Raw genomic sequence first — 25,307 nt, 5'->3', positions numbered from 1 at the left:
TTCAAAGGTTGTGAGACACATGCATTCTGAAGTGATGGCTTGCCACTCTTGAAGGAAATGTTGAATCCTGCCTCCTACAGGGTTGGTGTGTGTCAAAAAGGGCCCACTAAAGTGGTTTTGTGGTTGTGGTTACTGGAGGGTCTGTGGTCTGAGCTGCATGTTATCCCTGATGCCCTAAAAGTTGTCTCTAGAAGCTGTGATTCCTGACATGAAATAGCAGGCATTAGCGTTATTGGAACCCTCTAATGTAACCAGAAAAGGGACAAAACTGTTAAGGAACCTACTGGGTTGGGAAGATATCGCCAGGGAACGCAGAGTAGCTTCACTTTTCTTAAGCTTTCCAGGGTACAGTCTACTGTCTCACTAAAGAGAGGAGACAAATTAAATGAAATGTCCATTGAAGATACCTGTACTTCACCAGGGAAGCCAATAGACTTTATCCAGGCATAGTGTCAAAGCACCAGACTCATGCCCATTGTCTGACCCAACCAGCCAGTTGTTTGGACGCCAGATCTAATAAAAGATTCTGCTCCATCCTGGCCGTCCTATATTATTTGGGCACAGAAGTTGTAGGTCCTCTGGGACTGCCAGCAGGATGTAACCAACAACATATCATAAAGATGACAGTAGTGGTCCAGGAGGCAGCTGGTATTGACTGAGCAAAATGCCAAGATTAGAAGATGAGAAAACCATAACTCAAGTTGCCACAGAAGCCTGTGCAGAACCCAAAATGAGTTCACACGGAATAGACACTGCCGAGTGTAAACCTACCAGCGGACCCTATAAAGGATGCCTCTGAGCACCTCTGGGGTTCAAAGGTGCACCAGAGGCAGCAGAATTGTGCCAAGTTTGCACAGCCAGATCCGCTGGAGGCATCTACTGGTTGCAATGTCGAGAAAGCGATAAAGAAATCTGGGTTACACTCGGACCAAACTCAGACTCAGCTCTTCAGGAGTTTGAAACCGAGACTGAGAGGCACGCTGACATCTCTGGAGGTCGAGAATGGAGAAAAGGAAAACTGATTCCCGCTTTGACTTCTTGTACTTCTTTTTGGACTTAGCTGAACACTTCAACTGTGACAAAGTCTTGGTGAGAGTAGAACTTCAGAAAGAGAAACGGACCTTAATTTTGCTTTCTAATGGTGTGGCGCAAAGTCTTCGAGTGTTTGATGATGTTGGGTTCTCTGGACACAGTTGTCGTAGGCCCTAAAGTTGCACTCTGACCCTAGGCACCACAGACATACAGTATGGGTACTGTCACAGACATTAAATCATGTTGATTTGGGAGGTGCCAAATGTTGCTTGCACACTGGTAAAAAAAAATAGAATTTGGATTAAAAATACAAGTTTGCATCAAATCTGTGCATTTTCTTGGCTATGGTGGGAGCAAATGCAGCAGTCATTACTCTAATGGTGCAAGGACATGAGTGTTACCCACATATAAACTGTGCGTGTAAGAGCTCCACTGATGTACAACCATTTTCAGGCTCCACGTGACACCACAAGGGTAGTAAAGGTAAATATTAAAGGGATTCTGTAATGGGCTAGGCCACACTTGTCTTATATCCATGTGCTATTTAGATTACTTTTAATGATTAACATAGAAACATCTATGTTTTGATATGTTTACATTACCTCTTGTCCGGACACAGTAACATAAGTGGCAGAAGGATTCTTCAGCATTCTTCGTATGTCTTGCATATGGGACTCAATCTGTGACACCACCTCCTGAATTTGAGATTTTCTTTGTTTAATTATGGGAAAGTCTGTGAGATCCCGAAACAACTCCGTTTTATCACCTTTCCTAGAACAAAATGTGTGTAGGTTAAAGGAAAAACAATTTGATGTCTTCTTAACAAATACAACATCGAACAAATGATTACAGTTAAGGGAAAAGGGTATATGATTCCATGGCACAAGGTCTATCTTCGTTAGAATATCTATCAGTTTTCTACCACTTGGCAAAAAAAAGACAAACTTTTTTCGCCACCAGGAAACTTGTGCTAAGCAACTTAGGTCCTGTGAGCGGCCTAGAATAATGCTCCTTATTTTCCCTTTATGAAATTGTCATTGCCAGGGGTCGCTGTAATTCCAGGGTAGGAAAATGGCCGGGATTACAAGACTTTAGGAAATAAAATGATGGAATGAAAATGTGGAAATCGGTATTTCGAGGCGCTGGTAATGAGGGCCTAAAATGGAAACACGTAAACATGAGCAAATAGTAAATGGAAAGGAACTAAAATAGATGAACTATGAAACAAGAATACATGAAAATTAGTTTGAGATATTTTTTAAAAGGCAGGCATAAAGGCATAAAGTAAAATGTTCTAGCTGGTGTGAAGGAAAGTTTAATGTTATTAAGGACATGCAGGGGAGGCAAATGCTTTTACTTTGTTCACTTTATTCCCAGGCAGCTTTAATAATTCATCACTTTACAACAAATTATCTTTCGCATGAGAACTCGGGGAAAAATACAACGGACTCATAACCACTCCTAGTCCAATGAACTAAACTGACAATATTGGGGAAAGTAACCGTCTCACCAACTATCTCTTGCCTAGAAGACGAAGTCTCTCTGTCATGCCTTAACACACTCCACAACGCTTAATTGTTGGGTTCATTGAAACCTAGGTAGACGCTATGGATACATTAACTTTAAAGAGGTGAATCTTGACATGGGCGAACCATTCGTTTCGAAATAGCATCATTTATCTGCAGATCTGTTATTGCTTGGTCTGTAAGGGCCATTTCGCTTCCGAAGAAGGCAAGTGATCAGGGACAATTGAACTGTCTTGTGAACCATAGAATTCAACGAGGAACCCCAGAATAAACTGTATGACCCCGGTGTCCTATGTTAGAATTTGCCAGTATGTGAACAAACTTGGCTACCCTTCACCCTACCTTTGCAAAGGGAAGAATAAGACTTATTGGATTAGCCTCCTTGGCTATTATTGCCTCTGTATGTTGTCCTGGGGATCTGGAGAGAAAGAATTTCTAATACATGAGTGGTATTGCCATTGGAAACTTCTGGAGCCCTATCCGCTCTGTAGGGGTTGGCGGGGAAGGAGTCGGTCAAGCCCCTTGTACCTTGACTAGCTACAAAGAAAATCTTGAGTGTGAAGATATATATATATATTTTTTTTTAAATAGAAGCTTGCACCATGTCCAATGAGGTAAAGATCGAGATGAATTTTCCAAGCTCCTTGATGAATGGGTCTCCAAGGATACCACCCTACGCTATAGGACCACTTCTGAAGGCGCTAGGTCTCTTAATTTTGAGTCTGCTTTAATGTATAGAAATCTGCTTATTTCAGTAGAAATGGTGCAGTTGGCATTTAATAGGAAAATGACCACTCTGTGGGCCAAACCAGACAGCATATCAGGGACCCCAACTTATTATCTTCCTCTGTCACGTCTAGGATTTTGGTTAGGGGTCCATGCCTCACCAAATCTTATCTTGGCATGAACCTCAGTAGTGGTCAATGCCTTTCTTAAGACCTTAGATGTATTTTGCAAAGAAGGTGGTCATTCTCCGATCATCCTTAGGATGGTGGTTTGGGGACACACCACCATGATCTGGTCACAGAGACTTCCTTATCTATTTCTATTTATTGCCATTTCTAAATTGTACAACTGCCCAAGTAGGGCTTCCCGGAGCTAGACGGCAGAGAGAAGTTCCAGATTCCAATGTACCAACTCAGTTCCTAGGGGTTTTCCTAAGGCAGCCTTCTGCATAAGTTGGCTACTTTCACTGCAGGGGTCCATCAGATGAATAAAGATCTGAGGGTGGGAGAGGACACCCATCCCTGTTTTCTGGGTCTGTATTAGGTGCGTTAGGGTCTGATACTGGTCACCTGGGCCTGTTTGATTCTTGGTCCCCATCAGAATCCCCTTTCGAGTCGTCCCTGTCCAAGTGATTCAGCGTTCTTTAGAGTTAGGAAGAAAGTTGGTTGCCTAGGTGTCTGGCATTCCCACGCCCTGCAGGGTAGCATTCTTCAGGGGATCAACATTACATGACAAAAAGAAAGGCTCTTTTAAGCCTGTCAAAGGCCTAAGGGTCAACACCTTGTTTGCCTTTGCTTTTAGCCTCTACTTTGTAAGGTGATATGCCAGATTGCCATTAAAGATCTGGGACCTGTGAAGGTCCAGGTGTTCTCCGCCCTAGGAGGAACTCTGGGGAACTGCAAGCCAGATGCAAGACATTCCTCTTGAGGTGCACAATGGCTGCAGTCACCACCTTATACACTGAGGCATTCAAAAATATCATTCCAGGGAATACATTCTACAGATTCTTTCTCCATGTACAAGAAATACCCGCACTACATTCTGCTCGGCAATTTGGGGCACTGGACAACCAGTATAGATTGCGAGATCAAGTTTCTCAATTGCACTGAATCCCAGCATCACTCTATGAAATAGTGAAGCTTTACATATTGCTTGGGTGGATGTCCCTAGTCACCATCAATTAGTTACTGTGCTAATAACAATTCCTGCAGGGGCATCTGACTCCAAATTGGGCTGGAGAGTTGTCAGTGTCCTGGTTGGTTATTTTACTCCCAGCTCTGATATGACTGGAAATACAGTGAGGGCCCCTCCGAACATGAAGATGGTTGCAGTTCCAAAGGTGAGTCCGTATAGGTGCAGCCAAATACGATTATGGTGGCTATTATCTCCTAAACAGTTATCTATAAATCTTTTGTGTTATTCTTGATATATACAACTTGTATTTTAATATATAATAATTATCTGTCGCCCCAATACAATAGCACATCTGTAATGACACGAAAAGATTACATGAACCGTGCTCTACATCAATGGCCACTGAACATTATTTTACAGGTAATTGCTTTGTATTGTGGTACTGGAAATCATACTTACTTGGCAGCTTCCTCATTTAGTATCTTTAAAAAATGTTGCACTGGACTGAGCATCTGTGGAATCTCTAGAAGAATTTTACGCAGCAAGGAAGATTTCACCTGAGACTGTATGGCTGGACCGAGAGCTTGAAATTCTGTCTCTAGCTGGCACAGGGTGTAGACAATCAGGTAGAATTCCTGGGTAGAGCACTGAAATAGAAAGGCTGACGTCATATCCTTGCATTACAATGCTGATTTATTACTTTATAAGAGCACTGTGTGAAGGAGCAGTGTATGCTTAGCATTTACTAAAATCCAAATCGCTAAAGACACAGGACTTAAAATTATCTTATACCTGTGGCAAACCATTCTTTAAAAAAATATATTTTTATTGTTTTTTGTGAACAATACACAACAAAATATAAGTGTCATACTTCCATAGAAATAACCTATAAACGGCGTGACTGTAAATGCAACATTAAGGAACCCAATAGGCCACAGTATCATCAGGGTAGGCCTGATAAAGAGGAGCACATCTCTGTTAGGGTGCCAGACATACAAGGGCAGCGCGGCATTCTCGCCTAATGGGATCATTGGAGGTAGCACACAGTCAAGATGCTACGTCATAGTATGTAACCCAGGGGTCCCATATCAAGTGAAAGTTGCGCAGGCAACTCCAACTCTTGTACACTGCCCTCTCTGCTGCCACATACATGTCCATTCCTTTTTTCCGTTCAGTCAGGGATGGGGTCTCTGGCGCCTCCCAATGTCTCTTTCCGCTATTACTAGGGCTAAGTTACAAAGTATAAGTCGTTTGTGGGGGAGATCTATGTCTCTGGGGACTCCTAGCAGAATATACCTGGGGTCTTCCGGTAAAACAGCATCAACTATATTCCCTAAATCAGTCAGCAGAAGTTTCCAATAGGGACGTAGTGCTGGACAAGACCAAAGTGTGGGGAAAAAGTCACCTCTACCATCCCCACATCTCAAAAGTCAGGGGAGGGCACCCACCCACCCCATTGCGTGAAGTTGGATTCTGCCATAATAAATGCAATGAAGTATTTTGAATTGAATGAGAAACTTTGGGAGGGTAACCATGTTAAACATGGCAGCTCTTCCCATGATCATAAGAGGGTGTGACTTCCTGTACTCGGTGTCCGCCTGGAAATTTGAAAGTATTTTGCCAACATTACGGCGAATACTCCTTTCCGTGTTGCATATCACATAGATGCCTAAATATTTGAATCCCTCATGGGTTACCTTCTGGCGGTCAGCAACGTCTTCCACCAGGAACAGCCTGCTCTCCATCTCTGAATTGCAGTAAAGGATTGATTTATTCCAGTTCATGGTATAGCTGGAGTGTTGGCCATACATTTCAAAGGTTTGGGCCATAGCTGGGAGCGAAACATGTGGATGGGTTATATCAAGAAGAATATCCATGTATCCATCCATCCATGTACAGCAATATTTTCTCTTCCGCGTGGAGGGAGCCTATGGCCTGGAATCCACGTATCAAAGAGTTATCACGGAAGTGACAGGCTAAGGGTTCCAGAGTAAGGGCAAAAAGACGGGGTCATAATGGACACCTCTGTCTGGTGCCTCTTTGAATACGGAAGCCAGGTGACATCACCCCATTGACCTGCACCTCTGTACAAGGTTCCTTATAAAATAGTGCCACCCATGCAAGGAATCTATAACCGAAACCCAGTTGTCGAAGGGCTGCTATCATAAAGAACCAGTGTACTAGGTCAAAGACCTTTTCGGCATCTAATGAGACAAAGATGTGGGATTCTGAGTGGGACTCTACCATGTTCATCCAGTTATGGAGTTGTCAAAGGTTGCTCCTAGTGGAACGCTTTGGCATAAATCACGATTGGTCCTGGTGAAAGAGAGGAAGCAACTTTTGAAAGTCTGGTGGCAAGTATTGTGGCGAGGCCCTTGGTTTCAACATTCAGTAGGGAAATGGGGCAGTATGAGCCACATGCTGTTGGAGGTATCCCCGAATTGTGGATGACAACTATTATGGCCCTGCATAGGTCGGGGGCAGGATCCCATCCTTTAATACTGATTCATATAGTTTATGTAGAGGAGGGGCCAATAGATCGATCTGCTTCTTAAAGAATTCTGGAGGGAGGTCGTTAGGGCCCGGGGTCTTACCCGCAGTTAGTCTTCCCACTGCCGTTTTGACTTCTGCAAGGGTTATCTCTTTATATAGGGCTTCTCTGTCATCTATAGGGAGTACCGGTAGGGGAATATTCAAATATTCCTCTATTTGGCGTGGGCCCACCCGGGAGGTCCCTGTAGAGATCCTCATAGAACCAGGCAAATTTGTCTGTCATCTCCTTGTCCGTCACATAAAGGACATCTACCCGTCCCTCTATGTGATTTACCCATTGTGCCTCTAATTCATGATGACCCAGCCATGCTAGAAACTTCTCTGCCTTGCTGCCTGTATCATGTAGGCAATTTTGCACTGCCAATTGTTGGATTATCACCTCCCTAGCTGCCAGGGCCTTATATTCTGTTCTCAGGGTCTGTTATCTGTCTAAGGACCTGAGGAGAAGGTGAGGTTGCGTACTCTGCCTCCAGGTGTCCCAACCTGTGCTCAATGTCACGGATTTCCTCATTTTCTTCCTGTTTTTTTATGGGCTATGATGTCTTGTGTCCTACCAAGAATCACTGCCTTATGGGCCTCCCACTGTGTCTTTATTTTCAGGGAAATAAAGTTTGTTCTCAGTTCTAATTTCATTTAGGATCTTCTCATCTTGTAACTCCCAAGCATTGAAGTGCCAGCCAGTGCCCCGGTCTTGTTGGCACGACCTATCATGACTGTGAGTGGAGAGTGGTCTGATAGACTGCGTGCCAGATATTCTGCGCTTTGTACCACCTGCACTTCTCCCGCTATACTGAATATATAGTCCAACCTGGAAAACACATTATGAACCCCAGAGTAATAGGAGTAACCCTGTCTAGTCGGGTGAGGTCTTCGCCATAGATGATTGAGGCCTAAAGTCTCTGCAAAATGGTTCAGTGGTGTACTTTTGGTAGAGGTCATTGAGTGTATTATGCTTGATCTATCTTGTGTAGGTGACATGACGTCATTGAGGTCCCCTCTCATTATGTGTAAAGAGGAATTCGTTTCTAGAAGGATATCAATCATTGCTTGCAATGTACGTTTCTGTAGACGGGGGGTGCATAAACATTGATGATAGTGACTTCTTCCTTGCCCCACATACCCTGTACCACTCTCATATGTCCCATTGGAACCGGTCCACCTCTTGTGGATTTGAAAGGGAAGGGTCTTCTTAAGTAGAATCGCCACCCCTCTTGCCCTCAGATGTAAAACCTGCATGTGCAAGAAGGGTATAATTTCCTCTTGCAAGAAAATGGCAGTGACTGCCTCTGAAGTGGGTTTTCTGCAGGAGACGTCTGGTTTATAGCGACGAAGGTACGCTGCCACTATCCCTCTCTTCACCTTGTGTCCCAGTCCATTTAAATTCCACATGAGTATAGAGTGTGCTCTCTTGGTGGAGTCAAGTCGTGTCATTGGTACCCTGATGTTTCAATGTTTTGGACCGTGTTAGGGAATAGAGACCATCATTTGACACTACATCTACATCTCACCGTTGTGTAGCTACAGATGAACAAGTGATAATCAAGCAAGACCGAACAAAACAACTCCAATCCCTGCCCCCTCCGTACCCTCCTCCTTGATGCATACATGGTCATGCTTTCTATAAACACAAAAGGATAACGAATGGAGTGCTGAAACTTTTCAAACACTCACCGCCATTTATGGGGAACAGGGTCAAGACTGATACGCATATGGCTAGGTCCAAACTGGGGTGGTATGGTGAGCAAAAGAACAATAGATGAAACCCAGTTCTGTGTTTGAAAAGTTTCAGCACTCCGGCCATTGTACTTTTGTGTTGCTAAAGTTACCCTAAGTAGGAAGGGTATGCCCACACGTGAGTCCCGTGATCACTGTGCCACTGGATTCAAGCTAGCCTGACTGATGAAGGGTGATACCCTGAAGCTGTTCCCAAGATGCTTGTTTCCTGTCCAGGGAGGAGCTGGCCTGGCAGTTCTGGCTGGACTGTTCCCATGGGGAACTAGATCAAGACTGATTTGCATATGGCTGTGTCCAAAGTGGGGTGGCATGCTGAGAAAATGAACCATGGATTAAACCCAGATCTGTGACTGGGGGTGAATGTCTGAAAGGTTTGGGCACTCTGTCCATCATCCTTTTGTGGTGCACATGCTTTCTATAGCCATTTTGTCACTGGATCAGGCCTGAGGATCTGTTGCCCACCCCACCCCAACTATAGATAATTACATATTCGTAGTTAACTTCAGCAAGGGAGGTTCACTCACTATCACCCCCACAACCTGAGAACTAGTTCCCACAATGCCTGTACAGTCTATCGCCCCAAGGTGGGGCACCAGCAGGTGAAAGAAAGTGGAGGGAGCAGCTGAGCCTTGCAATATACACACACGACTCCACACTCACACCAGCTGTCAATAGGCGGAGAAAGGAGGAGAAAAGAAAAACTAGTAGGAAAATAAATAACAAAAGGGGGAAGAGATGGGAGGTGTGACGGGGAGGGAGGAAGGAAGGGAAAGGGGAATGGAAGAAAAGGGAAAGGAAGGGGGAGGGACAAAGAGGAGAAGGAGTAAGAATGATAGAGAAGATAAAGAAGTAAAGTGAGAGAATTCTGTGTGGGGAAGAGACAGCCTTTCCCTAGGCCATCCGTCCAGTTGTCCTAAGGATGAAGAAAATACAGGGTCCAAGTTCCTGTTGGATTAATGTGCGGTATCCCCATCAGTGCCTTTGCTAAGATTTATGTTCCAGTTATCCATTTGCTCATCCAGGTAATCCCCTGGGGCAGGGCTCCCATCCTCACAATCTGTCTCCAGTCTCTCTGTTTGCCACTGTGCCTCTCCAGAGAGCTATCCACAGGATGGAAGGTCGTCTCATTCCTTATTTCATAGGCTCAGTCCGAATTAGGGTCAACCAGTGCACGTCTCGTGAGATTAATTCTGCGTGACCTATCTCTGGCACTCCTCGACTACTTTCCTTTTTTCCGCTTTGGGGTTTCCTTTTTGGATCTAGTCGCCCTCTTGCCCTGCCTCCTGCAAGGTATCTGCAGTCGGTCCATTCCATAACAGGGACAGCTGCTCCTCAACACATCTCCATCCTTCTTGAGGAGTCTCAAAAAAGTATGTGTTATCATGGAGTATAACTTTTAATTTCGCAGGGAAATGGAGCATATAGTTGAGGTTCATTGTCCAGAGTTAAATTTTCACCTCATCGAAGGAGGAGAGTTGTTTTTGCATGTCTCGGGAGTAGTCCGGGAAAATCAATATCGTGGAGGACTCTAAAGTGAATTTGCTGCCTCTCGAAGAATCACATCTCAATCATAGTAGTTCAGGAAGCGTGCTATAAGGGCTCTTCGAAGGGGGATGGGGATACCAATTGGTGGCTTCTGCGCCAACGCTCTGTGTGCCCTTTCTATCACAAAACAAGTTGAGAAGTTGGCGGAAGGAAGGGAGGAACGGAGCCAGGTTTCTAAAAATGTGGGAGTTTGTGTCCCCTCCACTCCCTAAGGTAAGCCCACAAACCTAAAGTTATTACGTTGCACCCTATTTTCGGTGTCATCCACTCTCCCAAGAAGGTCTTTAGTGAATGCGTTTAACGATGTCAAGTCTGCCCCATGTGTACGGGTCACGTCTTCAAACTCCAAAATTCTCTCCTCCATCAGTGGCACTCTGGCCAAAACTTTGCAGATGTCTTGCCGCAATAGGGGAACCTCTACCGCCACCTCATCCACCTTTGTTTGCAGCTGTTCTAGTTTGTTGGATGGCAGTCAGTAGGGCTGCATTGTCAGGCATCTGAGTGGTCATCTTGTTTGACTTCTGAGTCTCTAATGTCTTCGTGTACTTATCGATTTTCCCTGCTTAGGGGGTTTTGGGTCTTAGGCCATTATGGGACGGCAGTATCCTCTCCGGGAAAGGTAGAGCCTGACCCCAACTGACGGAGTAGAATTGCCTCAATGGAGCACTGGTGTGTGGGTAATCTAAATGTGTAATTATGTCCTTTCCGGATGTAACCTCGACAAGTGTGTGCCTCCGGGAACTGCTTTCACCTCCTCTACTGTAAAGAGGCCATGCACACCAATCAGGCAGGGCAGCCCAGGGCCCAGTACAGCATCTGGCCCAGGGTGCAATACTCCGCACCATTCTTAAGTGCCCCCCATCGTGCAGGTGTTTCGTCCATAAGGCAGGATAACAGCGTCTCGCCTCCGGTAGGCAGATGGAGTCACACTGTGCCCATGCAGGGGAGGGGGACACAACTGAGGTCTAAATTTAGGTCTCAAATGTTGTAATGTGGGCAAACTTTATGATCTGCATCATTGGGTCACCTCGCCTATGTTCAAAACCGAGCAATGTACGCTTCCCTTACCGAATCCCCAGGGACTCCTCACCTTACAGGTTGCCGGGCTCTATGCAACCTCATTGCCCCATATCTCAGGCAGCGATGCAGTCTCCACTGGTTCTTACAGGCCCAGGTCAGTCTTCAATCTGCGGTTGTGCTTCATCGCCAAGATTGTGCAGGTCCTGATTCAAGAGGCCCCCTGTCTGAGGTCCCCCAGTCAGCACTTCGCCAAACGCAGTGGGTGCCTTGTGGGGGGAGGAGTCCGGGATCAAACATCTTCCCCAGACTGCACCGGCCGGCGCAGCAGTCATTGGAGTCAGGCCGCATCAGGCAAACTCCGCAGCTCTGATCGCCGCCATCTTATCAGCATGCCCCCAGGGACGGCCTATCCCCTGCAAAACCTCACAGGATTGCCTCCATTGTCCCGGGCGAGTCACTACCACTCGGGGGACATCCCGGGTCTCGTCACATTTACTTGGGAGACAGATGGGGGATTTATTAACAGGATTAGGGCAGGATGTTAATGGGCTCTGTCGAAGCTCGGTCTAGGCACATCTAGCCCGCCATGATGCTGGCCACACCCCCTGTGCCATACCATTCTTAACCATTATAGGGGACAAAAGACAAACAGAGAACGGGGCTAAATAGAAAGTTTGGTAGTCTAGTTGGCACTGGCGTCTTTAAAGAGGGTCAGGGGGAACTCATGCCCCAGTTCTCTTTCCTGGTTCAACTACCCCTGCCCCCCCACCTTCCAAACTTGGGCCCAAACATCACAGGAGGCGATACAGAGAATACAGATACTGCACTTTGCCACAGACTCACATATTTGTCCAACTAACTTTCACTGCAAATCAGCATGTCTGACTTTGCATGTATGGGTGTATATATCATTTATAGATACAAAGTCTGATTTAATACACCACTCACCACCCCCACTTGCCCCCCTGATTGACTTTTGTAGGTAGCAATCCGTCACTTCAGTCGGTTGGAAACACTAAATAGCAAAATGCTGAACATTCAGCCACCCAGAGGCATCCACAAAGGGAATACAATTTATCAATAAACATTAAAAGGAAAATAGAATGTATATCAATCTAATTTCAAGCTCTCTAAAGGCCAAACTAAATTCACTCCAAAGTAGACAACTTGAAAATAACTTTTCAACTGCCAGCACTATCTTGTCAAAGTAGGGTCCTTAAGTGTACCAATACTTAAAAGAATTAAGCAACCTCAGTACTAAAATTTTAAGTTCACATTACCAACTAAATTAGTTTTACATTTCTTGAAACTACATGTCTATGAATTGCCGCACTGGGGATCACTAATTGCGTGTGCATTAAATAAAGATATTGTGAAGTAAATATATTTTTAGGATTTTCTGGTTTTACAATCTGTATTACTTTCCGGCAAAATAAAGTGATGGAGTGTGACATGTCATACAGAAAATGACAGAAAAACCTGAAAGCACACAAAAGAATACCCGAAGAATGCCCTGCTGCCCTAGAATTAACATTTTATATGATCACTGTTTGAAAAATAGATACTATCATTATACATGAATGCAAGTCTCCCTCACGCAACGCACCAGGCAAGGTCAGCACCTCCATACCCAGTGACAGTTATGGCCTCACTCCATCTACTTAGCAACATTTTCGTCCAGCTACCACTTGCAGTGTCTTCCTCTCCCTACCCTGCATTTAGGCTTAGCAGGTCCTAGCTGGGTAGAGAGGAGTAGGGTGAGCCTAGCTCCTCTGTTCTGTTAATAGTTCTGGAGCTCCAAGCTATTTGTGTTTGGTGTGCAGGCTCCTTCAGCATAGCAGCAGCCATTCTCCTTACAGGATGCAGTGGCCACCCACCTTGGCCACACATCTCTGGTAATCAGAGGTGTTGGTAAGGCTTTAGTGCAAGCAAGTTTTCAAAGCAATAGTGGGAAGTACTGAGTAAGGGGGTGAAATGGGATGATAAATGCGCAGGACAAAAGCCACAAGTGCTCCAGAGAACATGTGATGCTGCAGCTCTCACTCCTCTGCCTGGACTTAGTCCCGACCCAGAAATCCAGAGCTGAAATCTATGAGAGAAGAGATTAAGGAGGTTAATGGGCAAGACCACATTTTGAACTAGAAACTGCTCTATCTCAAATGTATTTAGGTCAGAAAAAGTGGGATACACCAACCTAGGAGCTAAAGAAAATAAACTACTTAAGAATCTAGACACCAAAGGATCCAAAAGAAATAAAAAAGGACTCCAAAAAGCTTTCAAAGCCGCCCCCTGTGACAACAGCATGGATGGAGCCAGCCCCAGGAAAAAAAAACATTAGACAGGAAACACAAAATCTTCATCAGCTCATCTGACTCAGAGTTCATACCTTGGTCAAGACATCATCTGGAAAAAGAATCCCAATGTCACAAGTAAGATCGCAAAGTGGTAGAGCGGCGGAAAGTTTGAATCAAGAACACCAACATCAACGGATAAGGTTGATCTGGAATCGGCCAAAGGTTCCCTACCGCCAAAACCTTCAACAGCGGGTACCAAGGGCGCCAGACCTACCCTAGCACCACCACTATCACATCGGCCCGGTCCTGCTTGATCTTGGTCAATACCCTGCCAATCTTTGGAATCGGGGGTAAAGCATACATCAATTCCCCTGTCCACAGGAAGGTCATCGCATCCATCTTCCACGCCTCCGTGCAGGGTGCAATTGTGCTGAAATATGGCAGGAGAGCATTGTCCTGGTCTACAAACAAATCCACAGTCGGATAACCAAACCTCTTCCGCAACAGGTGGAACACACCCGGGTCAGAGACATCACACTCAGTGGAGGGAATAGCTTGCTCAAGGAGTCCGCCTCCCAATTCACGTTCTTCTGCACCCATGCCATGATCGCCTGGGTCAAGTATCCCATCATCACCTGATTGTCAGTTCAAACTTGCACATGCTGGCCCCTGAGGTGAGACAGAAATTCTAGACAGGCCAACTGAATAGCTTTCAGTTCCCTGTAATTTGAGGAACAACCAGCCTGAAGTGGGTTCGACTTCCACTGGACAGACCAAGAACTCAAGGTGCCCCCCCCCCCACCCAGTTTGTGTACTAACTACCCTGGATGGATTTACATGAAAAGGAAGTCCCACAGTCAGATTGTTGCAGTCCAACCACCATGCCAAGGCCAGCCTGATCTGTGGAGACCTGTGGGAGCAAGGGGACCAATGTGCGAGCAGATGGTTCACAAGAGGATATATATGTAAATGTGCCCACAGAAGGACACTGATGGTCGTCGCCATCAAACCATGCAATCTCAATCACACAGACACTGGGGCAGACTCCAGACAGAGCAGGTGCTCCTCCTCTGAAGTTAGAGTCTCCCTCCTCACTTGTGGAAGAAAGGGAAGTCCAAGTGGCCCCCAATAAACACCAAATCCTCTGTGGGGGCTAGACAGGACTTCTTGAAGTTGAGCAGAAACCTGTGGACCTCCAGAATCCTGCAGATTTCCTGGACATGACTGGCCGCCTTGGAAAAAGAAGAGGCAGAAACCAGCCAGTCATCAAGATACAGAGAAACATGGATCCCAGCCACATGAATCACCCGGACCAAAGGTGCCAAAATCTTGGGAGATGAGGATAACCCAAAAGGTAATACCTAAAATTGGTAATGGTCCTGGCCTACGCAGAACTGGAGAAATCACTGGGACAAGGGATGGACCGAGATATGGAGCTACGCATCCAAAAAATCTAGGAACACAACCACCTCCCCCTTGTTCAGAAAGGAAAGGATCTCCTGCAAAGGCAACATCTTGAATTTAACATGTGGAATAAAAACATTAACTCCACCAATTTCTTTACCATCTCTTCCAATGGTATGCCGAATAACTTTGTCCCCAAAAAGGGAATCTTAATCAGCAGAGCCTTCTGAGCAGCATCCGCCTTCCAGTTCCTCAGCCATATCTGTCTCCTGGCCTGGATGGCAGCACCTGCTGATGCTGCTACCGCCTCCAAAGTACCAAATGAAATGTCCAACAAAATCCAGGTCTGTTGTTCCATCAAACACAGGGTAGACGTTATATCTGCCCCCTGATCAATGAGCTTTGACTGATTCTGAAAATCCTTCCGATTGAACTGCGTAACATAGGTAAGCAGATGCTCTAATGGATACTTTTTGCAGCAGCATAGGACCTCTTCACTGCTGAGTCCACCCTCTTATCAACTGGATCTTGGGTGAGGCATCCTGTGAGATAATAGTGCCTTGAGACAACGGCCCTAGCATCAAGCATTCCATCTTCACTGCCAGGGCAAAATCCTTAACAAAGTCATGGATTGCATACCTTTTGGACAAATAACGGGGAAAATAATTTTTGTCTATGTCCTGCCATTCACTTTCCATCACCACCTTAATGAAGGCATGCAGTGGGATGGAATCGGGCTCCCTATGTTGATACTACAGAAAAGAAAATCCTCTGACTCCTCTGCCATCTGAGGCAAGGCCAATGCCATGTTATCTTTTCCATGCTGCAGGACTTCCTTCAGTTCTTGCCCCTTAACATATCTGCCTCTGAGCTCATCCTCCCCTTCCCTCCTCATCTGCATCAGAAGGAGTGTCAATGTGCTGTCTCTTGGGAGAGGCGAGACCCATTGCGGCTGCCTCCTGATCTCTCTCCTTAAAGGCAGCAGTCACCGCAGACTGAATCAAAAGTTGTACTTCTTGTAAAGACAGAGCAGCAGCCTGTGGTTGAGGAGGGCCTGCCTGTACCGCCAGTAACCTCGATCATAGTACTACAGAAGACATACTGGTGAATATACCCAGCAAAGTGGCTTAAATAATCACCAGGCAACGAGGATGCCGAACTCCCAGACTAACCGCCTTGTTGGCACTTTCCGCATTCTAGTCTAGAAACTATTAGAATGCTGCAACGTGGAGCAATGCCCCAGACTCTCAAAGCTGAGTCCTCCGCAGGCTCCCAAGGGAGACCCAGCTGCCCAACCATGCGGCATGCCGAAGCAAGCAGCCCCAGCCTAGCTCAAAGCGGGAGCAGCATAACCCACCTTCAAGCCCTCGGCCTACCGATGGAGCCAAAAAGATCGGGCCATCGCCGCCAATAAGCCCGCTACAGCAGAGCCTCAGGAAGACAACAGTAAGAGCCTAGTATTGCAGGGCTATCATACCGTCTATATACAGTCTGATATACAAGTTGCCCAAATGGGGACAAGCGAGTCCACTCAGCAGGTCCTCAAAAAACAGAGCAAATTGGCCCACTAAAGCAAGACCTCACCCTAACTTACCTTAATATCTTGCTGAAGGGTCTGCATTGCAGAACATAAAAACAGGAACTGGGGGGGGGGCGCGGTCGAGCCTCCTTTTATGGTTAGGTAAAGGAGGTTGGCCATATTATGGAGGGATGGGGAAGACTAGAATGCTGATTTTGCTTGAGGGTTTCTGTGGGAGAGCTGAAGTTCACTTTGTTACTATTGTAGCAAGGAAGACTGATGAGATAATGTACTGAGAGAAGTTAAGCGCATACAGAATAAACTCCACATGATAGTAGTAAGTGGGGTAAAGTCTATAGTACTTTTTACTTCAGCGCCAATAGGGTTTGATAAGCCTTCACCCATGTGTAATAGGTGACAATAACATGGCGGAGTTCAAGGCACAGCTTGGCATGGTTAAGCGTAAGAGAGTGAGACATGCAAGTTGCAAAGACGATGTCAAGCATGATGATGTACTGTATTTGAAAAATGTGATTCAACTCACAACAAGCACTGGTAAAAACCAACAGGTCTGGGCTTGACCAAGCTATTGGATCTAGTAATGTTTTTTGTTGAAAGCACGCTTGCGTCAACATGCATGGCTAACAATCTTGAAATGGGTTTTGCATGAAATGTCGTTATAAACCATGTTTATTTCCTGGTTTGTAATTGACGTGAAAACGGAAGCGAGATTACAACAGCACACAGCATTTTTACATCTAATGGACTTAAGGAACAGAAGATCTCTTTAAACTTTTACCTCATGGCTGGCTACTTCTAAATAGTGTCTCCACTGTACAAAATGCCGTGGCTAACAATACTTATTTTATGTTGTTCTGTTTCTGATAAGGTTCGAGAAGAAAAAGCCACTGGTTATAAGGCCTCCATCTGTGGATCTCTGAGACAGAACGGCCCAGTGAGGTGCAGAAGCATCCGTGCGTACAATAACGGGCACATGTGCATCTGTATGATGGGAACTGGAGCGCAAGTAAATCCCCTTTTAAGTGTTGAGAATGCTTCCTCCTGTGTTATTCCCAAATAAACGGACCCCTCCTTTCGAGTTTTACATGTAATGGAAGTAATGGTGGTGGGAAACAGCTGGATACATAATATGTACAAGTTGATAAATTCAACAAAACATTCCACTTCTTTAAGATTCTGTGGCCTATGCTCCTGGCTGCAATGCGATATCCCGGACATTTCACCAAGGGAGCTTCAAAAACACATTTTTATAATGCAGCAAATAAACAATGTTGTCAGAGTAGTTGATGGACCTTTAACAGGTCGTTTGTGCTCTGGAAAGGAGCTGGAAAAAATGAGAATATCATCCAGGTAGACAACTAAAAAAGTTTCCCAGGTGTCACACGATGTCACTAATGACGTGCTGTAAGGCAGCAGGGGCATTACAGAGAACAAACGGCATTACTGAATATTCATAATGGCCAGATTAAGCATTACACGTTCTCTTCCATTTATCATCTTCACATTTGCAAATTAAATTTTAGGTACCTCAGAGATTCTATTCAGCACAATTTAGATGATCCAAACACAGAATTGAGAGGCAATTTATGCCTGTTTAGAATGGTTACAGTGCTCAATTCTCTATAGTCGACGGGCATAGTTCACCCTGGGGCCTAGGTCCAAAATATATCGGTGCCCCCGTCAGGGGTTGTAGAGTGTTGCTTACACCCTTCAGCCAGATTTTCACATACATAGTTCTGTAATTCCTTCTCTTACCTTTGGGTGACAGCATACATGTGACCATGCGGAATCCTGGCCTGGAAGTACGTCTATGGCGCAGTCATGAGGTCTATGTTCTGATAACTGTGTTGCCACTTTCTCACAAAATTAGTCTGCAAATTACTGATATGCCTGGGGTAAGACAAAGACTTTACCCTTAGCAACCTCAGTACTAACTACGGTCTCCACCTTAGAAAAACTATGCTGCAGACGTCTTGGAGAGGAAAAATTAAGAGTCTCTTTCAGCCAGTGAATATTAGGATTATGTCACCAAAGCCAAGTGGTGCCTAGTATGATACTTATCTTTAGTACAGTGATGACATAAAAAAAAGAAATTCTAGATGACTAGGAAGGAAGACGATGATGGTCATGGTAGTCTCTTAAGTCACACCCCTGGACTTTGAAGATTTCTGGAGAAACTTCATGTATGCCATTACACAAAAGTCATCCATGAAACTTTCAGAACTGATGAAGGCAGATACAGACAGTGTTCCGGTGGCAAAGAGATTCAGCTCTATATAAAAATGTTATTATTTTTTAGCACGTCTGTCCAGAAAATCACTTGGTCCAGGCCTGAATTGTCTCAGCATAGCTTCAAACAAAATACTCTAATTGGCTGCAATAAAGATAAAGTTGATTTTTCATTTGATGTTCCTTTTCCCCACAACTAATCTTTCCTCTGACAGTATTAGTACAGATCTGCATTGGTTTTTCAGCTGGACTCCAGGGACTGGAGGTGAATGAAGGAAGAACTGCCAACTTTGAAGAGCAAAAGAATACATTGAAGTGCTGAGTTTCTTGTCTCTTCTTTCCTAGGGTTAGCTAATTGTTGGTCAAACTGCAGAATCCGATCAATGAGAGCAGCACTGTAGTCGGTATTGTAACTATTGTAGACAGAACATTATTGAGATCCTCTCTGAAGCAGACAGAAAGTTGCACTGGTTGCTTCATCCGTCCAGGAAGCCTCAGACAAATACCTCTGAAACGCTGTAACATAGGACATTTATTCTTGGGAACCTTGCCGTGTCTCATAAAGGAGACCTTTGCAACACCAGTGTCAAAACTGCATAAAACACAACTGGCATTGGGCAAGGACAGGTGATAATTGTTTGGGATCCACTCCATTATTTTTCAGGCTGTGCAATGTGCAACCTTGAGGTATTTGGAATCAAAGTGTGAATAGGAGACATCTGATATCCTTATCCTGAAGGGATGAGAGAGAGACTAAACCAAAGGGATTACTAGTTGTTGTGGAAGGACAAGACCTCCTTACTTCGTAAATGATTTGACCACTCCAACAGGCTGGTGTAATATGTGGCAGTTCAGTTTGATTCATAAATGAGTCAAGAATTGGTTTAGAGAGTTAAAGGAGTTCATTGCTCTTCCAATACTTTTCTACAGCTTGCTCGACCTTAAGCATCTGTTATGTCTCTAATTAAATAAAGCGTCCGTCTAACTCACTCTCTCTTTGTTGTTTTACCCGATAGTAGTTAGCAGATTCTGCCTCTCTGGGACATGGCTGTGGGCTCCACGCCAAGAGCCTCGGAGTACACAAAGGTGGTACGTCACACTAAGAAGATAAGTCATGAAAGAATCTAGCTTTGTGAGGCTGTCTTCTTTTTCATACACACTTACTGTTGTGAGCTTCCTGAGTTCTGTTAAACCAAAGGCATCCCATTTCATAGTGCAACCATATTTGCCAACTTATGCGCCTGCTTTGGCAGTAGAGCAGTATTCTCGGCTAAATATTTAGCCATATTAAAATCAGACTTTTTCTCTCATGCTTAAAAAGGTTCTTTCTGATCAAAAAAGAAAATAATAATAATAAGCTAACCCAAGAGTATACTGTAGGGAGAGGTTTTTCTTTACATTATCCCTCTGTGCCATTTCCCTTAAATGCTGGGCTTTTACTTTCTCTCACTGTGGAAACCCTTCCCTCTCACTCTCCTCAGCCACTCTCCGCCCAGTGCTGCCCAGATCCACACACCGTCTGCACCCTCTGAACCATGGCAAGTGGCAAGCAGCTATCCTCATTATTGTCTTCTCGTCAGTTGCAGCTGCCTCCAAAAACAGTAGGTTTCCTTTCTTCTCTGGGAACTTTCTGGTCCACCACAGGGTGTACAACTGGCCACCTTCTCTTCCTGGGCCCTGTCCTTTCCGGAATGTGGCATCCTAGTCAACGGGTTCCTGCAGTGTCAGGCAACTGCTCTTCCTGGACTCCTGGAGCTCACAATGTCCTTGGAGAAAATAATTTTCTACTCCTTTCTTTGTTTACACTCCTTTGGTCTTTTCCTCTTTCCTTTCTCCACATAGCCTTTTTTTCTTTTGTCTGTTTAGGAAGTCTTTTTTCCCTGCTTTAAAGGTACCACAGCTTCCATTTCTCAGACCAGACAGCATGTAACCTTCCTATTCTGTGACGTACCTTGAATCTCTTTGCACACCTGTAACCACATATAGTGTGAGGTGCGACCACTGAAGCTTCATCTTGGGTGAGTCCTAACACTCCCTCAAGTGCATGAAAACATAATGTTGTTTATAACTGCAAAACGGTGACCACAACATCAGGGCAAACAGAGAAGGACACTGGTCTGAATTTCCAATAAGTGATTACATAACATGCAGTGGGTGCACTTGGCACTCACAGATATAGGTAAACAATGAAGCAGGAAAGAAACCACATCCTGTTAAAAAAACTCTTCTAGAGGTGATCAGTTGTGATACAGACCCTGTATAATCCTTAAGTAATATTATCCAAGATGAAGGAAACTCTCAGATGGTTATTGAACAGGGTGGAATCAGTGGCCCGAGGTGAATGCAAGGGCCCTCTTCCTCCTCCAGTCAGTATCTACCTGTGATTGCGCTTCCCCTTAGATAATATTGGTATTGTAAGTCAGACCATTAACATTTGTGAGAGTCACCAAATTGTTTGTGAATCAGTGTGTTTTCATATGTCTACTTAGGTGGAATGTTATACGAAGCACTGCAAAAAAATAATTTCAGGGTCTATGACATTTTTGTCTCATTGAAATGCAATCGAATGAAATCCTGTTTTTAGGATTCAAAAAGCTGCATGTAGTAAGGAAAGTAACAGATTGTAGAAAGAATATACATCATTTGATACTAATGTTAAGAACTGTGTTGCCTTTACCATGTGAATAATGCTGACCCTCTGCTGGGACCTGAGTCAACGTTTTAGATAAAATGTTTTTTTTCTCCTGATTTTTTTCATGCAAAATATGGTCACTGTTCCAGAAACTGAAATGAGGAGATATTTTCTACACATTCACACATACCTTTCTCAGACACATGAGAACAAATGGTATGCTTAATGAAACATACTTCCAACAGAGACAGCATCCTTTCAGTTTCTGCACTTTTCTGCAGCAGATTTACCACAGATCTGCACACCATATAGCTGAATAGGACCTGTTCAATTTAAAGCCATTCCTGTCAAGCAAAATGAGCCCTGCACTGTTTATGCAGATATAAAACCAGTCTTTTAAAAATGCGAAGAGCACTATGGGTTTCTGACCATTTATGAAATAATAATGTTTTTTAGGGCTAAAATAGTTAATGAGAGTCCCAAATCCAGCATTCCCTTTATGCATCTGCTTCCTCAGAATAGAATACTAATCCTACTTGTCACTTAATGCCTCCTTAATTTTAAGACGGTGACATTTTAGAAGACAAAGATTTTTAATCTTCAATTGAAATATATGGCAATATATATTTCAGAGATGCATAAAGCTATCTGTAGACTTCTCATATTGAAAATCAATAGATTTGTGCTACTATGGGACGAGAAACCCCCCTCCCCCACCTCCACAAATACGCTGCTGTTTGGACATTTAATTTTTCTTTTCCCTAATTCCTTTTGTCAGTAGTTACTGGCAACATTGTGCACCACCTTCAAAATCATGTTTTTCATATGTTAGACATAAAGAAATGATAAAACACATTTATAAAATATTCATTCATTGTCTATAAAAATGTTGCACTATATAACTTTACATGTAACTACATTCAAACATAATGAATTAAAACATTTTTAAAGCAGAGAGAATGAACAGGCTACTGTTTTAAAACATAGTAATGGGTATACAAGACATTGAACACTCTAAGTATATAATAGGAACAAATTAAAAGGAATGCTGTGGGGACTCACTTATTTCAACAACCCATGGCAGCAAGGATAAGAACTATTTTGTGCATATATTCAGCCGTCTGTGCAGGAAAGCGAATTATTTAAATGTTGCCTGCTCCAGTAGCATGTCTTCCAGTGTGGGGACATTCTGTGAGCTAGGTAAGCATTCTAGTTCTTTGTTATTACTCTGATCCTCACAGGCAGCTGTTAGGGGGAAATTAGTGATCTTTGGGTTGATGCTGAACCGAGGTTCTTTCATATGTGGATGACATGCAGCTCTTAATGCCATATAAGGGGGATGCTGCCAAGGCTAAGGATGCGTTTGCACGTTGTATGGCTGCACTGCCTAACTGGCTGAAGGATAACAAACTGCAGTGCAATCCGGATAAAAGAGAAATTCTCCTGTTTGGGAAGAATCGCCTCCAAGGTTAGGAGGGAGCATGACCTAACAACGTTCCCCCACCGCCACCCCCTACGGCAATTGCTAAGAATCTGAGTGTACTGTTTGGTGCTGAACTTTCACTCCACCCATATTTGTCTGCTGTGGTGAAGTCATGCTTCTGGATTTGTTGTTTGCTGAGAACATTTCTGTACCATCCGTCATGGGAAGCACAGGTCGCAGTGGCCAGAGCCCTGATCCTCTCCAGGCAGGACTATGCCAACGCACTGTAGTTGGGCCTCCCTATCTGATTCAACAGTTGCAAGTCATGCAAAACATGGCGGTGCACCTATTTCTTCAAATTCCTAAGTCTTCTTCAATTTCCCAGCTGCATTAAAGTATTCATTGATTGCCAGTCCAGCAATGTGTAGAGTTTAAAGCTCTGATACACACGCACCAAGCCCTTTTATGATAAGGGCCCTCGGTATTTAAATGAGAAGATCAAGAGTTATCGCCCAATACGAGCCCTGCGATTTAGTAATACAAATTTAATCGCGATTCCACGTTTTAAAAAACAGTGCAGAGGTGGTGCCTGTTTTTTTAGGGGAAAAGCAGCTGGCCAATGGAATCAGCCGCCTGAGCACCTGAGGGCCGTCACTGATGAGGTCAGATTTTAAAGGGAACTGAGAACGTCCTTATTCCAACAGCAACTGGTGGTGGGTCACGGCAGATATCCACTACTTACTCCATCTTTTAAGTACCTGATCGCGGGGAGACTGCTGAGAAGCTGCGGGCTATACAAGGCCGGTGTACTAAGTTTAAAGCGGGTTAATGTGATCATCCCCCATGTGGACAAGAAAAAAACAAGGGAGGTACAGTGTCCATGTGCTATGAGAAGTCGTGCCCAAGACCATTTTCAGCACATTTCAATCACCAATATGAGCTCACAGGTAGTCCAAGCAGCACGAAGGGTAACTGCGTTCTGGGCAACATGCACTGACTTGTGCTTTAAGTTTTAAAAAAAGGAAAACTTTTGAAATCACTGGAGACAGACAACCTGATCTGGCATCTTACCAAGGTACAAAACTGGGTATGCGATATGCATCTCACACCGTGTTAAAAGGGAAGATTGCACTTTACTAGCAGTATTCATAACCCAAGGTCGCCACTTTGTTTTGCACTTTATAGTGCAGCACAGCCCAATGGCTGTAGAGCATTTTAACTGAGCACTAGATTACCTTACATAAATTCATGTTCATTTGTATCTATTTGTTTTTTTTAGGCACGGTGTGAAGACGTGTTTTGCCCAGGATCACAGGATGTCGAGCCGACACCGAGACTCGCACCTGGTCCCCGAAAATCGTCAACTCTGCCATTAAGCCACACCTCCTCCCATACATGTTAAATTGCAAGCCATTTTAGACTAACCTTTAGAGACAAAGAGTAGCATGGATTGGCCTTACAAGATGCACACAAGCTCGCCACAGACGCGTTGCGAAGACCTCACTTGCAAAAGGATGGCACATTGTACATCCCAGCTGTCACCGCAGGATAGCATGATAAGGCATCTCTCAAGAGACGCCGGGGACTGAGATAGCAGAAGGCAGCAGAGGAGACGTGCCGATATAAGAAGAACACCCTCCACATAATATCCAGCTAACGGAACTTCCATCTCCAGTGGTACAGAATATAAATCATCTAATCTCTGCCCTATGCAGCACGCGACCATTTAGGCAGGGGGTAGGGGGTGGGCGGGGTGCGTATGTGTGTGGGGGGATGGTAAAGGGCACGTTGAGGGAGGGCACGTTGAGGGATGGCATCCAGTACAAATGGTGCATTTGCAAAGGGAGCATCTCCATCCCCTTGTCGGATTTACAGGCCTTTTCACTCCGTAGTGGGATGGATAGCAGGATTTTGGGAGGGTTCGTAACAAACTGGAGGGCGGGGAGAATCACACAGAAGAGATGGCGGAATGCGTGGCGGGGGAGGTGCGCAGATAATCACAAAGGCAAGAAAAAGTATAAGGAGTGACATAGCATGGCCTCAAAAGCACATGGGCAAGACAGTTACAAGGACTGCGGGGATGCACAAAAGCACACAGTGCTTGACAGCTGCATGGAGCGGTGTTTGGAGGAGATGGGAGAGAAGCATTCAAACAAGACAGCTGGAAAATGCATAAACTTTCATGGAGTGCTTAGAGAAAAAGAAAACACGAGTTCCCGAAAAGCAATCATTGGTGTAAGGCTTGAACAATAAAAGCAGTTCACTGCAGCTGTCTCGTTGGAAAAAAAGGCACACGTATACCACTCTCTGGCTGTCGTATAAAGAGCATTTGTATTTGTCTGCTGAAAAAGTTACAGTGCTTTTCAAAGTATTTGCAAGTCAAAATCAACAATAAGTGAAAACAAATCAAACTTTGTGACTACGGAGGACTGGCAGAACTACTAGGCAGCAAGCAACAATGTGAAATATTCTACAGCTTTTTTCTGTAAGTATCATTGCTTTAGATAAAGGTGTT

The 25,307-nt window shown here is 44.6% G+C and overlaps 1 protein-coding gene across 3 annotated transcripts in view; it reads right to left on the bottom strand.

Annotated features, from left to right (window-relative positions):
- The window catches only part of MSH3 (mutS homolog 3), a 1,766,808-nt gene that overhangs the window by 716,092 nt on the left and 1,025,409 nt on the right, over nt 1-25,307 (bottom strand). For all 3 annotated transcript variants that reach the window (XM_069224514.1, XM_069224522.1, XM_069224532.1), the window contains exons 14-15: nt 4,878-5,065; nt 1,635-1,803 (exon numbers count right to left, since the gene is read on the bottom strand). In XM_069224514.1, the coding sequence (XP_069080615.1) occupies nt 1,635-1,803; nt 4,878-5,065 (357 nt within the window). The remainder of the gene's footprint in view (nt 1-1,634; nt 1,804-4,877; nt 5,066-25,307) is intronic.

The sequence above is a fragment of the Pleurodeles waltl genome, chromosome 1_1, assembly GCF_031143425.1.
Source record: "Pleurodeles waltl isolate 20211129_DDA chromosome 1_1, aPleWal1.hap1.20221129, whole genome shotgun sequence".
Taxonomy (NCBI): Eukaryota; Metazoa; Chordata; class Amphibia; order Caudata; family Salamandridae; genus Pleurodeles; species Pleurodeles waltl.
Note: the sequence above shows the minus strand (reverse complement) of the source record. Positions and strands in the feature narration are given on the sequence as shown.